Source organism: Hyla sarda, chromosome 1, assembly GCF_029499605.1.
Source record: "Hyla sarda isolate aHylSar1 chromosome 1, aHylSar1.hap1, whole genome shotgun sequence".
NCBI lineage: Eukaryota > Metazoa > Chordata > Amphibia > Anura > Hylidae > Hyla > Hyla sarda.
The window spans coordinates 458,580,198-458,598,413 of NC_079189.1; the positions used below are offsets into that span (position 1 = coordinate 458,580,198).

At 39.2% G+C, this 18,216-nt stretch overlaps 1 protein-coding gene across 27 annotated transcripts in view; it reads left to right on the forward strand.

Annotated features, from left to right (window-relative positions):
* The window catches only part of NCOR2 (nuclear receptor corepressor 2), a 495,829-nt gene extending 479,900 nt beyond the window's left edge, over positions 1 to 15,929 (forward strand). For 22 of the 27 annotated variants that reach the window (XM_056533974.1, XM_056533939.1, XM_056533949.1 and 19 more), the window contains 7 exons: positions 808 to 992; positions 1,286 to 1,435; positions 4,350 to 4,495; positions 7,010 to 7,063; positions 7,751 to 7,978; positions 11,352 to 11,528; positions 13,996 to 15,929. In XM_056533974.1, the coding sequence (XP_056389949.1) occupies positions 808 to 992; positions 1,286 to 1,435; positions 4,350 to 4,495; positions 7,010 to 7,063; positions 7,751 to 7,978; positions 11,352 to 11,528; positions 13,996 to 14,171 (1,116 nt within the window). In that variant the 3' untranslated portion in view covers positions 14,172 to 15,929. The remainder of the gene's footprint in view (positions 1 to 807; positions 993 to 1,285; positions 1,436 to 4,349; positions 4,496 to 7,009; positions 7,064 to 7,750; positions 7,979 to 11,351; positions 11,529 to 13,995) is intronic. The other 5 variants (XM_056534054.1, XM_056534139.1, XM_056534035.1 and 2 more) reach the window with 4 other exon arrangements.
* Positions 15,930 to 18,216: the final 2,287 nt, after the last annotated feature.

Consider the following 18,216-nt stretch of genomic DNA (forward strand, 5'->3'; position numbering starts at 1 on the left):
GGGAGGAGGAGATCGGAGCGACACCACTCCAACGCTGGCGTTTCGGCAGGAAAGCCTTTGACGAGGAGTGGTGTGCATCCAGTGGGGGTTACCTTTTATATAGGCATCCACCAATGAACTGCCAGATCCATATATTTGTAATTTATCTCACCTGTGCGGCGAGATGTCGGCGCGCGCGCCTTTGGATGCGGGATAACCGCCAGCTTCCGGGTGCCGCATCACAGACCCGGTCACATGACCGCGTCACCTGACGCCACACACACGCAGCCGTGGGTCCCGCAGTCCGGCGCACGCGCACTACGCCGAACATTTGTCCCTTAGAAATGGTATACATTTTATCTGCAGCACCACTCTATACAAGGTGGGGCACACAGTAAAACAAGGAGGGTAGATCCTGGTGAGGAGGGATCTGGAAGCTGCCAGGAGGGAATAGATATGTGATTATAAAATTCTGAATATACTGAAATGCTTGCATAAGTGGGGATCACATAACTCAGCTACAATAATGAAAGGGTAAGAAATATATGCATGCAACTGAGCTGGGAGGAAACAATTTGCACTGCAAAAATATTGCAGGTGTGATAGCATTATATGTATAAAAAAAGAAAAACTATTGACCTTTATTGATTAGACAACTCTTTCAATACAAGATATTATGTTTACTAGAATGATTTCCATTCAATAGAATTGAAAGGAATAGTTCAGTGTTGAAAAATGTAATTGGATGTCATATTATTTGAATTGGTTTTGTTCTTAAAATGTCATAAGAAGCCTTTTTTAGCCCTTGCATGTTCACTCTCTTTTCAGGAGGTTATTACACAGGACTACACCCGAAACCATCCACAGCAGCTGCACCCTCAGATGCCACCACAGATTTATTATGCCGGATGTCCAGTATTAGATCTAAGGCAGAACCCCAGTGATACCGTCCATCAGCAACAGGAACAGAGTCAGGCAGCAAGGATATCTCCTGGGAACAATGCAGAGAAAAGGTATGTGTCCGTTCACAAGTTTGAGGTGTAACAGACAGAGTCTGAGCTGGTAGCAGATCAAACAATATTAACTAGAAGGGGTCTGTATCTAGCTTCCAGTTTTAATGGCATCTCTCCCTTATAAGGAGTAGCTACGCCTCTTTTAAATCAGTAGTGCAGGTTGTCCATGACATCAACATTAACTTCTAATTCTGTTTTTGACAGAACTAGAACTAGATGCTACCAAGTGTAGCTCAAATTTCTAAACTCATGTGTGCATGCAGTAGATGAACCTAAGCTTCATTGATCCATAGATCACCAGATCAAAACAAAGCATCTACGTTGAGTGGCTCAGAAGATGGTATCGACCCTATTTCTCCACCAGAGGGCATGGGACAACCAGAGTATTCTAGAAGTTCCACATATACCACTTTATATAGAGAGGGAGAGCAAACAGAACCAAGGTAATGCACTCTTACAGCATGCCAGCCTACTTTTCCATCAGTATCCAGCCATACTTTCCCTTAAGAATGCTTTTCCAACTGCTTTATGAGAGCGTCTGCTGCGAGTAGAGTAGGTTCTAGAGCAGTAGAAGCCAATTTTGGGTTAGAGCTAATTACCTTTTAGAGTAATTGTAACAGCTTTTTAGCTAGCACATTGGTGGTCAAACTAGAATTCTTAAATAATGGTGAGGTGTTTAAGTCCATCTGGAAACTGAATATCTTTCCTTTAGCTAACTCGAATGTTACGAGTTACTGAATGAGAACACTTAGAGTAGAGCTACAGCCGCACACTATATAAGTGCATCATAGAAGTATTTTATAGAATACACATGGCAAGGGCTCCAGCTTTAACGAATTCTTTCATTTCAAGTCATTCTATTAGCTGGATAGTGGAAAGGGCAGGGAATAGAAAGGGAAGAAAAGAATAACATTTTACTCCACCTTATAATGATGGCATTCATTTTGGGGAAATGGGACAAATGGGCATACATGCGGTCTGAATAACAGCTTTTGAGTAGTAAGAGTACAATAAATAGACAATCGAGAAAATTGCAAATCGCTAAGGCAGTATATTTTAAGCTGAATACAAAATCTTCACAAAAGACGACGTCTCTCGTCCTGTCTTCATTCTCATTTTGCCATTTTCTACATTTTCACAAGTGAACAACCTGTTCTGTCTCTTTCCAGCTGCTACTGTCATAATGATAAGCTCTGTATAGCCTTCTAACTCCTTCAGATTCTAGAATACAAAATGTGCATGCTTTGTGTAGGAAAGTATTTCTCTCTATATAAACTAAACTATTTACTCTAAGGGTATGTGAGCCTTTGCAACCATTTGTTTTTTCTCCAATGCTTACAAAATAAAAATTGAAACATAATTATTAATATGCCTAGCATCTTGCGCATACAGCATCTGCATACATGCAGACTTTTGTGCAGCAGGTTAATGCATTGTTTTATTAATGTAATGTTGTCCTGTGTCTACACACTGTCTCGTGTATTCTAATCCTCTAGTTATATATTACCAATTTGCCCCAGAGCTTTTTGCTAATATGGGCACTGTATATGATTTATACACACAATGGTACATGGTCCTAAAAATGGTTACACTTTCTCATAGTAACCTCTGCTGTCAAACCAACATCAAGAAGAGAAGGTAAAGATGACACCTATATTAGAGCATTTAGGGAGAATAGAATTTGCTTGACACAAAGGTGCACATACCCTTTAAATAGACAAAAGCTTCTAATTTGTTCTTGCAACTTAGGTGTACAAATGCATGAAGTATTATAAGAAATATATAGAATTCTGTATTGGTCATGTACTTGCATATCAGAATTCTTCTGTTGGAATGATGAAGGAATGTGATCATTATACTTTATAATACAGTTAATATTCACATATTATTTCATGTGGAATAATAGTATTTACTAGGCCCTTACCTTATCCTAGTGTGTTTATCTAATAATTAAAGACATGGAATCTTGATTGCTTCTGAGCTTCTGTCTCGTGAAAGGTCCTTTAGTTTTAAAGGCAATCTGTCCACTGGATTTGCTGTAAAGAGCTACAGACACCATTTGGTAGCTGTGAGGGTAGAAACATTTAATATCTGCTTTTTATTTCTCAGCTAAATGTCAAGGAGGCATAACCACAGGCTGACACACCACTGTGCTCGCCCTCATTTCCAGCCCCTCCTTAATTGATGTACAGGGCTCTGTGCAACAATGTATGAGGTGCAGGAAGATTAGCAGCTTGGCCAATTTTATAAGTTTGGCAACCACCATCCACTTCAGGAAAGGTCCGTTTTCTTTTATTCCCTAAAGCTAGGTTTACACTACGGAATCTCCGTGCAGAACAATTCCGCCTGGAGATTCCGAGTGCGGCCAGCGTCTACTGAATCAGTTGGCGCTAGGACCATGCAGACACTGCAGTCTCCAATAGACTGCAATGTGTTCCGCCAGTATTTCCGCCTGAAGAATGTGCAACGTCATTCTTCAAGCACAAATTTTCAAGCGGAATTTCCGTTCACAAATTCCAAAGTGTGAATTTGTGAACGGAAACCCATTCACTACACTATACATTTTAGTAAGCAGGATTTCTGCCTGCAATTTCAAAGCGGAATTGCAGGCGGAAATTCCGTAGTGTCAACCTAGCCTTACTGTTATCTAATGGTGTCTCAATAGAGCTGATCTATTCCCATAAACGATGGTGTCCTCACATTACATTTACCGTTATGCTTTACTATAGATAGGTGTATGTGTGTGTGTGTGTATATATATATATATATATATATATATATATATATATATATACACCACATTTTTGTAATTTATATTACTGGGGGACTCAGGTAATTGCAGCCTCTCCTTACCCATATTTAACATTGGCACACATAAGGAGATGAATGATGAAAAAGTGTGCATCATAAACATAGTGAAAAAATGGTCCCTTAAGAAACTTCTAAGATGTGTGGTTCTACTCACGTGAACTATTAAGATGTGAGATTCTACCTAACCTGATGATGGAGGATTAAGTAGTATGAAGGAGAATATGCTCCAATACTATTAAGAGGGTTAACTCTTGGCTTTCTATGCATTCAAGTTTAGCTTTGCATTCTTATACAGTACTTGTAACCACCTTAAAGATGTAATATGTTGGTTTATTTTAGAAAGTGATTGTAGAGATAACACATATTGATAAACTGTTTGAAATACAATTAGAGCTTAGGGCAATATATATATATATATATTTGTATGAACTATAATTTTTCCTTTCTATGGATTGAAAGAGTTGTCTCTTCTCATTTGAGACACTTTGGGGTCCCTGAGTATCTGTTTGTTTACATCATGAAATATACATGTCTTTCTTTCTACAGGATGGGTTCGAAATCTCCAGGGAACAACGCACAACACCCAGCGTTCTTCAGTAAGCTGACTGAGAGCACCTCTGCTATGGTTAAATCCAAGAAACAGGAGATCATTAAAAAGCTTAGTACAACCAACAGGAATGAGCCAGAGTATAGTAAGAGTTTCCATGTTTTTTTCACAAGGAGGAATTGTAATGGGAATTGGGGGAGGGTGGTCAACTTCTGATATTCTGGAAGCAACACCAACTCTAAATCTGCCTGGGTGGCCCTTTGGTCCAACTTTTGATGAACAGAGATGTGTATAGCTTACAAATAAAAATGTATATAGGGAAGGTGTGCTGCCTAAAAGCTGAGGAATTCAGGTTTATTTATGAAGGAGGCCGGCAAGAGGTTTACAGCAAATTCTTACCTAGTGCAAACACTTTTTAATTGATAGTGCCAACCATTTATATGGAAACGTTGCATTTTTTTCCTTGTAAATATAGGCAATATAGCTTTACCTCCTTAACCCTTTAAGGACCACAGGTTTTCAGTTTTTGCCCTTTTGTTTTTTCCTCATTCCTCTTCTAAAAATCATAACGCTTTCAATTTGGCACCTACAGACTCATATGAGGGCTTATTTTTTGCGCCACCAATTGTACTTTGTATTGACATCAATAATTTTACCACAAAATGTACTGCGAACCCAGAAAAAAAAGTATTTCTGGGGCAAAATTGGGGGAAAAAAAACACCATTTTGTAACTTTTGGGGGCTTTTGATTCTATGCAGTGCACTTTTCAGTAGAAATTACACAATATCTTTATTCTGTAGATCTATATGGTTGCAGTGATACCCAATTTATATAGGTTTTATTTTATTATAACTACATGAACCAAAATTAGTATGTGTAAAATTGTCATCTTCTGACCCCTATAACTTTTTTATTTTTCCATATACAGGGATGTATGAGGGCTTATTTTTTGATGTGAAGTTTTTATTGGTACCATTTTTGTTTTGATGGGACTTTTTATACATTTTTTTAGGGTATACAAAGTGACCAAAAATATTCAATTTTGGACTTTGGAATCTTTTTACGTGTACACCATTGACCCTGCGGTTTAATTAGCATATTTTTTATAGCGCAGACATTTATGCATGCAGCGATACCACATGTTTATTTTTGTTTAAATATTAGTTTTTTTTAATGGGAAAAGGGGGGTGATTCAAACTTTTATTAAGGAAGGGGTTAAATCACTTTTATTGACTTATTTTTTTATTTTTTATTTTTTATTTTTTTACGCTTTTTTTTTAGTCCCCATGGGGGACTATTACATGCAATCATTGTATTGCATACACTGTTTAATGCTATGCCATAGCATTGATCAGTGTTATCGGTGCTCTGCTGCTCCAGCCTGGATCTCAGGCATGGAGCAGCAGGGCGACGATCATACAGCAGAAAGCAAGGTAAAAAGCCTCCCGCTGTCCTCTCAGCTGTTCGGGATGCCGGGGTTTCAGCGTGGCGGTCCTGAACAGACCTCTGAGCTAACCGGCAACTGTTTTCTCAACCGGCAACTGTTTTCTCCCATTTTAGATGCAGCGTTCAACTTTGATTGCGGGGTCTAAAGGGTTAATAACAGACATCAGCCCGATCGGCAATGTGTGGTATTAGCCGCGGGCTGATTGCAACCGGGACCTGCTAGTTAAGAAGCGTGCTCAGCTCCTGAGCGTGCTCTACATATCGGGAGATGTCATCGTTAAGGGGTTAATATAGACTGATATTGGGACCAATAAGAAAATTCCCCCCTATTGGTTTCCCTTAAGGGTTTGTCAGGTTTTACAAACCCAATTTTCTGACCTCCTATCAAGGACTTGTCATAGTGGAGAGTGGCTACAAAAAAAGTCTCTTTGGTGGAGGACCAGACATATCAGTATGATACAGGGAAGACAATCAATGTAAGTGGGTTTCCTTTAATTCTCCTGCAGTCACCAGTCATCATGCTGCCTGAACCAGGAGTCAATGGGGCCATCCCCGGAGGCTTCTGCATGGCCTACCAGCTTTGATCGATAGATCTCTTCCTATACCCAAACAAAACTAAGGCAGGAGGACCTCCCCAATGACTCGTGGTTTAGGCAGCATGAAAGTGATGACAGGTTCCCATTTATGGATGATACAAAGGAACTTTTTGGCATTAGATTATTGCATGGATCTGTTGTTTACATATCTATTGTTTAATATTTGATCTTGCCAAAGTTAATGGATCACAAAGGATTTGCTATCAGGAAAATCTCACTAAAACCAACAGGGATATTAATGGAAAGGTATCTGTTGTTTTCTGTCAAATGTGCCCAAAAAGCATGTAAATTCTCTAGCTCAGACAGAAAAAAAACAAACTTTGGTTGCCATTCTTTACTGGAAAATCATAGTGATAAACACAACAACCTGCTTGTGTAAATGTAGTCTATGAAGTAGAGCAGAGAGGTGCAATGCATTTTGGTCTACAACTAGGTGCATGTACAGTACAATAAAGTAGTATCCTGCATATACTGAATCATGAGAATAGTGTTAGAATTATCTGTTACAATAATTGTTCACAGTAGAAGTGTCTTATTAGATTTTATTATTCCTCCTTATTAAAATGTAAATCTGAAAATTTAGTTTTGTTGAATTTTGTTCTTTTCTTCTTGTCAGATATTGGACAGCCAGGAACAGAAATATTTAACATGCCAGCCATTACTGGATCAGGTAATACACTCAATATTATATTATATATAACATGTTTTGTATGGGGGCCATGTAAATAGGGATGAAAATGATTTTACCAGTTCAAAGCAAGATCGGAATATCCCTGCTTTAAAAAGGTAATCAGCTGGAAATAGAACTTTTTACAACTGGAAACATGTGTTTTTTAAATTTATGGGGAAAAAAAATTCTATAAAGGTGTCAGTCATATGTCACATTGCATGTGGAGAGTAAATAATACTCTAGAGTTGAGAAACTCTACAGTTTTGCACAACCCAAATTTAATAAATTGTCCTTCATTTTATTTTGTCTTTTAAAGTTAATTTTGCTTTCCAGTTGTTTCCCCAGGGAATCTCTGAAATGAGACTGGATTGTATTATTCCAGACTTTGCTGGAGATTCGGGATAACTTTTAAAAACTAAACTAATTGACAACTGATTCAGTAGATTTAGGTTCGGCAAAACTTACTGTAGGCAGTTACTAACCATTGCTGCAGGTCTCAGGAGCAAAACCCTGTGCGATCAGAACTTTTGACATGTCTGGACAACAGCAGTAATTAGTTACTGATGTAGACAGGTGTTACATTGTGACATGAGATCACAAGTGTAGGAGGCCCCTGCCACTGTAAATCAGTTTTTTGTATTTGTTCTGTAATTCTTCTTCTTCTTTTACCCTTTCCCACTATTCTAGGACCAATAGGTTGCAGAACACAGAGTGTGCCGGAGAGCTCCAGCAGCAACATTGGGTTGGAGGCCATTATTAGGAAGGCCCTAATGGGTAAATATGATGAGCAGTGGGAAGACCGCTCGGCACTCAGTACCAATGCTTTTAACCCTTTGAATGCCAACGCAAGCCTGCCCTCTGCTATTCCCATAACTGTTGCTGATGGACGGAATGACGACATGCGCTCCTTGTCAGGTCTGCTGCTTTATTTTTCGTTTCACACTTCTGCACTTTTCCAATGTTTCATTAATTTCTTTTCTATTTCTGCTCCTTGAAATTTGATGGCAGAGTCACACAGGGCTCATCTGCATCATATTTTACGCTGCAGATGTGCTAACGGTAGTCACAGAGGCACTGTAGTGTGAGCTCCTAGTTACCGCCGGGAGCCCACTCTGCAGTCCCTCTGTGGCTGCTGTTAGCACATCTGCAGCATGAAATACGCTGCGGATGCGCCCCCTGTTACCCTGCTCTTACTCAGATTCACTAATAGTATTTTTTCTTACCCTATTAACCATTTCAAGCTCTGTCTGCATCCTCTTATCTAGCCTGTGATGCTCCTCTCCTTTTTTCAGCTGAAACACAGCAATGACAATTGGTTATTAGTTCCCAAACATTATGAACTGTAGTAAATGACTGATTTGTGTGGAAAGGTTTACACATAGCTGTAGCGGAGTACAATACAGTATTCAAAAAGTAGACCGCAACCCCTAAGAACATGAGAACATTAGCGCCGACAGTGCTAACATAAACTAGACAGTCTGAGGATGTGCCTGATTTTTCAGTCGCCCATGCTATTTGATAAATGTAGTGCTTCAAACATGAAAATGATAAGTATATATTGCTGACATTTCAAATGATATAACACCAAATAAATAAATTCAGCAATGCACAAAAATGTACGAAAATATGCAAAATTTTATTAGGAATACAAATACATATTAAAATTTAAATGTATGAGCACCGTGCACAGGACTGAAAGGACGCAGGGGGTATACGCAAAGACATTGGAGTAAAGAAACTACAAGTGCATATACAGTCATGTAAGATATATTACTGAGGGTACAATAAGCCCTAGTCAGAATACTCAGACAATAAACATGCACAGGAGAGAAAACAAAGAAATGATAACCCAATGTAGAGCCATATGCCACCTGCACTTACCCCAACATATGTTTCGCGCTACTGCGCTTAGTCAGGGGGCCCCTAATGAAGCGCAGTAGCAGAACATGCTTAGGAAATGTTCCCATTCTAGTCAAGGGGTTGGGCTATTCTATTCAAGGCTTGCTGTAAAGCATATATCTAGATGATGTTACAAACAGTTCAGACACAATAGCAGTCACCATAATAATCTACATAAAATGTTATTAAAAAAAAAAAAGATCAGAAAGAATGAACATGTTTCATTATCTGGCTATAATCAGTAACACAAACCTATAAGATGAATTCCCTTTAAGGCTGGAATTCTACTGAGATTTTTTTTGCAAAAACGCTGTAAAAAACGCCAGTTTTCCCGCACAGCGTTTTTTCAGCGAAAAAAAACGCTGCGTCCAGATGTTAGCTGTAAGTCAGTAGTAAACTGCAAAATGCCAGATCCACTTGATGTTTTTCAGTTTGGCGTTTTTTTTTATCCTTTTGGCGTTTTTCTGCAATTTTGGGCTTAGAGGCTGGTTTTTCAAAACGCCCGACAAAACCTAGTTTGGCGTTTTTTTGCACAGAAATCGTGGCATTTTCTTCCCATAAAATTCTATGGGAGAGCAAAAAGGCCAAGAAAAACACCATGTCAGAAGTTACACTCGCTGCGATCTGTCTATTAATGCAGGTACTACAGCTCCCAGTGTGTTCCATGTTGGGAGTAGTAGTACTTGTAGTTAAGGACACATCACAGTTGATGTCACTCCTGACACTCGCTGCGATTGTCCTATCTATTGCAGAGATGCGAAGCGGCTCTATACAGCGCTCACATCTCTGCACTATACTCCGAGCCGGTCAGTGATGTGAATAGAACATCACTCATTCATATTTCCCTCAGAGCTGTGATTGGCTGAAACCATCCGGCCAATCACCACTCTGGACGGGAAATATGAATGAGTGATGTTCTCTTCACATCACTGGCCGGAGTACAGAGCAGAGATGTGAGCGCTGTATAGAGCCGCTCTGCATCTCTGCTATATTATGGACGATCAGACTGACACCCGAGGCGATATGTCTATTAGTACAGATACTACTATTCCCATCATGGAACAGTGTGTTCCATGCTGGGAGTAGTAGTACTACCAAAAAAATAAAAAATAAAAAAAGTTAAACACACACACTTTATAAAAAAAATATTATTAAAATTTTGTTATAAAAAAAAAAAATTAGTTAAAGGGGTATTCCAGGCCAAAACTTTTTTTTTTATATATCAACTGGCTCCGGAAAGTTAAACAGATTTGTAAATTACTTCTATTAAAAAATTTTAATCCTTCCAATAGTTATTAGCTTCTGAAGTTTTCTGTCTAACTGCTCAATGATGATGTCACGTCCCGGGACGGGACATCATCATTGAGCAGTTAGACAGAAAACTTTTAACTTTCCGGAGCCAGTTGATATATAAAAAAAAGTTTTGGCTTGGAATACCCCTTTAAATAAATTTTTTTACATCCATACTGCATCCTTTTTTTTTTTTTTTTTTTTTTTTTTTTTTTTTTTTTTGTTACCCAACTAATTTTGTACAAAAACTCAAAGGGGCAAAAAATGCAAATTCCACACAAAGGTAAAAACGCAGGGAAAATTGTGGCAGTTTTTCTGGCATTTTTGCGCCCAAAAAAACGCAGTGGAATTCTAGCCTTAAGCTGAACTTGACATGGTCCCTAATTTAGGCAACTTCCCTTCTACTGTCTAGTTCTCATTCACTCATTTACAGACTGTTTATCTCTTTACAAAGAAATTAGACATTTTGTGGAATATATAGATTGCCTTGACAGCTAGCAATAAAGATTGTATTAACAACAGTATATTAAATGGGTTATCCAACAATAAAACAAAGCCGATATCATAAAAAAAAAAAAAAACACTAATATTTGTCCTCAGGTTGTATGTGGTTTTTCAGCTTAGTTCCATTGGTTTGAATGGAGCCAAGTTGTAAAACACATAAACTGCGGACAGGTGTATGCTGTTTTTGAAAGAAATTAGCTCTGTTTTGCTAGGATTGCAAGATAACCCCTTTAACTAATTTCTGTGTTTTTCGCTTTCCTGATATACTTTGCAATACCGGTCCGTTGTAATGGTGTCCTAAGCCTCTAGAGCAGTGGTCTTCAACCTGCGGACCTCCAGATGTTGCAAAACTACAACTCCCAGCATGCCCGGACAGCCAACGGCTGTCCGGGCATGCTGGGAGTTGTAGTTTTGCAACATCTGGAGGTCTGCAGGTTGAAGACCACTGCTCTAGAGTGTAATCCAGATGCCTAACTTTTCCAGAAGACTATAATGAGTAACAAGTAACTCACTTTGGTAGACCACTTCAGAAAACAGGCTTCTGCTTGGTTTAGGGGCCTTTCACAATGCTTTAGGGCTGTTCATTTGTTTTCAGGCAGTGGAGGGAAGCCCAAGATTTCCCGACCGAGCAGCCGGAAGGTGAAGTCACCTGCTCCCGGACAACCATCAGCAGAAAGACCTCCTTCTGCTTCATCGGTTCACTCAGAAGGTGACTCCAACCGGAAAACCCCCTTAGCAAACAGAGTGTGGGAGGAAAGGCCATCTTCAACAGGTGAGTGAGAAGGCAATACAAGTCACCAATGTCCTTCATGACATTTGGGTTTGGGTTTTAATTATTTAATTGTTATAAGTTTAAGAAGATTGTTCATTGAATTAATTTCTTTTAATACAGTTGGTCCACTATTATAAAATCAAACCACATTGTGGAGCAGTTTAACAACTCCACTATTTAAAAAAAAAAAAAAAACAACAACTTTTTAATTTTTTTACGTTTACGCCGTTCACCGTACAGGATAATTAACAGTATATTTTGATAGTTCAGACTTTTAAGCATGCGGCGATACCAAATATGCTTATTATTTTTTTTTTTTTTATGCTGCTTGGGTGGTAAAATGGGAAAAACAGATTATTTACATTTTTATTGGGGGAGGGGATTTTTCAAATGTTTTAACTTTTTTTTTTTTTTTGCAATTTTTAACTTCTTTATTTTTTTTTTTTTTTTTTTTACACTTTAACCCCTTAAGGACTCAGCCCATTTTGGCCTTAAGGACTCAGACAATTAAATTTTTACGTTTTCATTTTTTCCTCCTCGCCTTCTAAAAATCATAACTCTTTTATATTTTCATCCACAGACTAGTATGAGGGCTTGTTTTTTGCGCGACCAGTTGTCCTTTGTAATGACATCACTCATTATATCATAAAATGTATGGCGCAACCAAAAAACACTATTTTTGTGGGGAAATTAAAATGAAAAACGCAATTTTGCTAATTTTGGAAGGTTTTGTTTTCACGCCGTACAATTTATGGTAAAAATGACGCGTGTTCTTTATTCTGAGGGTCAATACGATTAAAATGATACCCATTATTATATACTTTTATATTATTGTTGCGCTTAAAAAAATCACAAACTTTTTAACCAAATTAGTACGTTTATAATCCCTTTATTTTGATGACCTATAACTTTTTTATTTTTCCGTATAAGTGGAGGTATGGGGGCTCATTTTTTGCGCCATGATCTGTACTTTTTTTTTATACCACATTTGCATATAAAAAACTTTTAATATATTTTTTATAATTTTTTTTTAATAAAATGTATTAAAAAAGTAGGAATTTTGGACTTTTTTTAATTTTTTTTGGTTCACGCCGTTCACCGTACGGGATCATTAACATTTTATTTTAATAGTTCGGACATTTACGCACGCGGCGATACCAAATATGTCTATAAAAAATGTTTTTTACGCTTTTTGGGGGTAAAATAGGAAAAAACGGACGTTTTACTTTTTTATTGGGGGAGGGGATTTTTCACTTTTTTTTTTACTTTTACTTTTACATTTTTTTACATTTTTTTTTACACTTGAATAGTCCCCATAGGGGACTATTCATAGCAATACCATGATTGCTAATACTGATCTGTTCTATGTATAGGACATAGAACAGATCAGTATTATCGGTCATCTCCTGCTCTGGTCTGCTCGATCACAGACCAGAGCAGGAGACGCCGGGAGCCGCACGGAGGAAGGAGAGGGGACCTCCGTGCGGCGTTATGAATGATAGGATCCCCGCAGCAGCGCTGCGGGCGATCCGATCGTTCATTTAAATCGCGAACTGCCGCAGATGCCGGGATCTGTATTGATCCCGGCACCTGAGGGGTTAATGGCGGACGCCCGCGAGATCGCGGGCGTCGGCCATTGCCGGCGGGTCCCTGGCTGCGATCAGCAGCCGGGATCAGCCGCGCATGACACGGGCATCGCTCCGATGCCCGCGGTTATGCTTAGGACGTAAATGTACGTCCTGGTGCGTTAAGTACCACCTCACCAGGACGTACATTTACGTCCTGCGTCCTTAAGGGGTTAATAGTCCCCATAGGGGTTTATTTATAGCAATCATTTGATTGCTAATACTGTTCAGTGCTATACATAGAGCATAGCACTGATCAGTATTATCGGTGATCTTCTGCTTGTACTCAGACCAGAGCAGAAGACCCCTGGAGACAGACTGAGGCAGGTGTGGATACCTCCGTCCACCATTATGGATGATCGGATCCCCGCGGCAGCGCTGCAGGTGATCTGATCATCCATTTAAGGTGCCGCAGATGCCGTGATCTGTTTTGATCACGGCATCTGAGGGTTTAATGGCGGACATCCGCCCGATCGCGGAAGTCCGCCATTACTGGCTGCAGCAGGGAACTGCCACGCATGACACGAACACCGATCCTGTGCTCGCGGTCATGACGGAGCATAAATGTACGTCATGGTGTGCTAAGTACCACGGCACCGTGATGTACATTTACGTCAATTGTCGTTAAGGGGTTAAAGAAGGTTATCATGCAACACATTATCATTGTCTCAGAGAGCCAGTTTGCCACAATACTGAGCGGTCAGAAGTCTTTTATTGCCACTTATTTTTTTTATTGTGCAAAAAGCATGCAGAAATGAATTTTTCCATGTAGGGAAAGGTTTCTTAAAGACTAAGATGAAGTACATAACAAAATCTAATATGTATGTCCTCATTCACTTTAGGGTCAACACCATTTCCATACAATCCATTAACAATCAGGCTGCCTACCAGTCTCGTCGCTGCTTCATCCTCGACAGCCATTCCGCAGAGCAATTCCACTACCCCACAGCGGGCACGTGATGAAGAGCCTAAACCACTGCTGTGCTCCCAATACGAAACACTCTCTGACAGCGAGTGAAAAGAATCTTTGATCAATATCGAAACTGGCTCGTGAAAGGATCCCTGCAGCCATCTGAATGCTCATCAGCAGCCAATGTGATATAAAGACTGGGAAAAAGGAAAAGTTTTTGAAAAGCCTTAAAATGACTCCCTAATCTTCAATGGAGGGTCCATGTGTTCCTTCACTTTCTGGCACACAGCTGCTCACAAAGGAGTAGAACGTCCCAGACCTCGTAGAAGATTGGATTTTTCAGCTCTATACTCAGGGGATATTTCCACCTGGTGCTTTGCTACATTGCATTGGTTTGTTAACAAAGCTGACTTGTAAGCGTGATGACGTATGTCTGTGTACATTGTATATGTATGTACATGTGTTCATATGCACTTAAGATATATACACATTCCAGTTTATTGCACACAGACCTAGCAATGCAGAGCAGCTGCATGCATGGCCATTGCAGAACTGTTACCATTTTGGTTAGGACCCTACCAAAGGTCCCCTTACCATGTGTTTCCTCCCCCTGATGCATCAGTGACAGCACTTAGTATGTTTTTCCTGGCCCTTGCCCTACCTATTGAATAGTCTGCTGAAGGATTCTTAATGTAATAAAGAGACAACCTTTTGTGCATACACTGCATGTTCTCTCCATGGTTGCTGGTGCACCCTCACTGTACATAGTGTGGCACTGACCTACACATACATGTACATGTAGGTTATTTTGTGTCACCCAGTCCTGATGATGCTGACATTTGCCCTCATTTTTTTAGTTTTCTACATTTTCTTTTTGTTTACTGCCAATAGGCAATCGAAAGACAAGACCATAAAGGACAAAACGGTTTAAAGTAGATTTTTATTGCTTTGATTGTATTAATGATTGTCAAACAGCATTTTGGGAAGAAGGATAGCCTCTTCAGTGTATTTGGTTGGCCTAGAAGAACACTCAGTATCTGTCAGTAAACAGGGTATGCTTTTAATAGCACGTTCTCAAAAAACAATTCCCTTTGGCTTAAGAAAAAATGGGCAGGGTAAGGCTTGGTTAGTCCATGTACTTTTTTTTTTTTTTTTTCAAGTATATAGAGCTCCAGAATATGTGAAGATCACATCACTTTGGCCTAAATATTACTAAGACTGGAGACCCTGCTAAAAAGAAAGGTAGCATTATTTTGTCCTCTTTTGTCCTGACCTGTGTGTCTTTGCCTATATACTTTTGTTTCTTATATACATATATACACACATGGCTTAGAACAGATATGAGTGCCAGACTGTACTAATTAAAGGGGCCACAGTAAAATTTTGACAGAATGTATGCTACAACATAGAGTATATTTAGTGCTCAGTTAAATGAGCGTTATTCATATTAAACTTTACAACTCTTCTAATGCTATTGTGGAGCTTAGCACCGAGAGACTGGCAGACACAAAGGGGGCAGCACGCTATGATGTGTGAGTGTCCCTCCTGCTTTGGGCCACACAGAACAGTATCGTGGGCCACATGTCGCCCCCAGGGCACATGTTGTGCATGTATGGCTTAGATGCTTAACCTTTAAACCTATTCTTACCACTCGCTACAGCCTTGTATTAATAGGAACTTGGTACATCTGTTGATGTGACTTGAAAATCAACTCTCCAAACCATAGTTTTGGGTGTTATTTTATTTTCTGTAAAGCAAACATGTCATGTATAATAAATTTGTTTTTGTTTTTTGTTTTTTTGTTTTTTACAAGGAATGATATAGTAACTATATATTGTGAAAAGGAAAATAAATTAAAATATTACATTTGCAGACTTCCCCAATATATTTACTGGAAGGATTGACCTTTTCTTACTAGTTTTGATGGATGTCTTCTGTAACCTGTGTCCATGTGGATAAAGAGGTAAATAGTGGAGATTTCTATGCAGATGGGAATCATGGCACTACTACACAAAAAGGAACAAAACCGCAAATCAGAGGTTCCAAACACCGTTCTATAAAAATGGCAAAAGTGTTTTGTTTTTTTCCCATTGGTAATTATACATTATACATCCACAAAAAGACCACACCTAAGCATGCAGGGTTTAAAGGGTGCAAAATAAAATAGCAAATCCCATTATTCCTAGTCATCAATTTTTTTTTGGTAATGATGTAAAAACGCAAAACACAGATGTCCAGATAAAGAGACCTGACAATTAGAGATGAGCGAACTTACAGTAAATTTGATTCGTCAGGAACTTCTCAGCTCGGCGGTTGCTGACTTTTCCTGCATAAATTAGTTCAGCTTTCTGGTGCTCCGGTGGGCTGGAAAAGGTGGATACAGTCCTAGGAAAGATTCTCCTAGGACTGTATCCACCTTTTCCAGCCCACTGGAGCACCTGAAAGCTGAACTAATTTATGCAGGAAAAGGCATCAACTGCCGAGCTGAGAAGTTCGTGACGAATCGAATTTACTGTAAGTTCGCTCATCTCTACTGACAATGCTATGTGGCAAGCTGCATGTGACATAACACCTCTAGTGCATTATAGGCGCCTCATAAAGACTGCAAATACTATAATACTATATACTAAACTATGTATATAAGTCCTCTACCAAAACTACCCAGATAAAAACAGACACATGTTCTCCAAAGTTTTTCTCAGGGTAATAATTGAAAGCAGTCGAAGAGGAGTAAATTGCTACATTCATTCATTTTCTGATCAGGTATATGTATTTTGGCCATCTAATGGTAGATATTGGTAGTTCATGCCTGTGCTCCAATGGCATACAAATAGGGGGAGATTGATCAAAACCTGCGCAAAGGAAAAGTTGCTGAGATGCCCATAGCAACCAATCAGATCCCTTCTTTAATTTTTCAGAGGCCTTTTCAAAAATGAAAGAAGTGATCTGATTGGTTGCTATGGGCAACTCAGCAACTTTACCTCTGGACAGGTTTTGATAAATCTCCCTCTTAATGTATGTTCACAATGAGGAATTGGAGAGGAATTTCCATTCCGCTCGCTGATTCCTCTCCAATTCATTTAGCAGTGCCATACCCATTTATTTAAAATAATTTCCGCTCCTCAGTTCACACTGAGGAATTTATGCACGCGAAATTCTGATGCAGAATTCCGTTCTGCATGCGGAATCCGCGTGTAAATCCCATAGACCACAATGTTTTGGTTCTTCTTCCGCCAGATGCGTTTTCACGCGGGAAAAAAAAAAAGAAAAGGGAAATTGTAATTGGTGGCTGTCGTCCAGCAAAAAAAGAAACTGTTTCCTCCTACATTCTGCGCAGGGAAAAAAAACGGAAAATTCCGCAGTGGAATTTTTAAGCGAGAATTCCTCGCCAATTCCTCAGTGTAAACATACCCTTAGAGTATAAGAAATGCCAGTTTCTTCACACAGAGTTAGTATTGCTGTGATGAAGCTAAACTGTTCAACAAAAGTCTAGTCTAGTCTAGCACACCTTCCTCAGCTGGTTAGAAATCCAGTCTATAGTTACTACGCTATGGGACTCTTACAGAGTTCTACAAATATGGCATATGTCTATAGGGAGCGTATTAGTGTCCCAATAGTGCCATGTACAGACCTTGACAACACATGGAGGAAACTCTGGATAATGCCAAATTAGTGAAAATATGATCATTTTAAATGACTGTATTTTCTGTATATACAATCAATGATTGATTTTCACCAATTCATGTGACTGTGATATAATATAATGTAATGATATCATGTGACTGTGATGTAATGCTCCGCTCATAATTGCCCATAGGAATCTGTCAGTGGCTGCTGTCCTGTCTGTTGCTGCACATAGCCCTCTTATTACTGAGAGCTAAAATGCAGGAGAGAGCTCTCATTGTAGTCAATATACTAAGAGAATGTATGGAAGGGGCAGGCAGAGCAGAACATCTACTATGTACACTGCTCAAAAAAATAAATGGAACGCTTAAACAACACAATGTAACTCAAGGTCAATAACACGTCTGTGAAATCACACTGTCCACTCAGGAAGCAACACTGATTGACAATCAATTTCACATGCTGTTGTGCAAATGGAACAGAAAACAGGTGGAAATTATAGGCAATTAGCAAGACATCCAATAAGGGA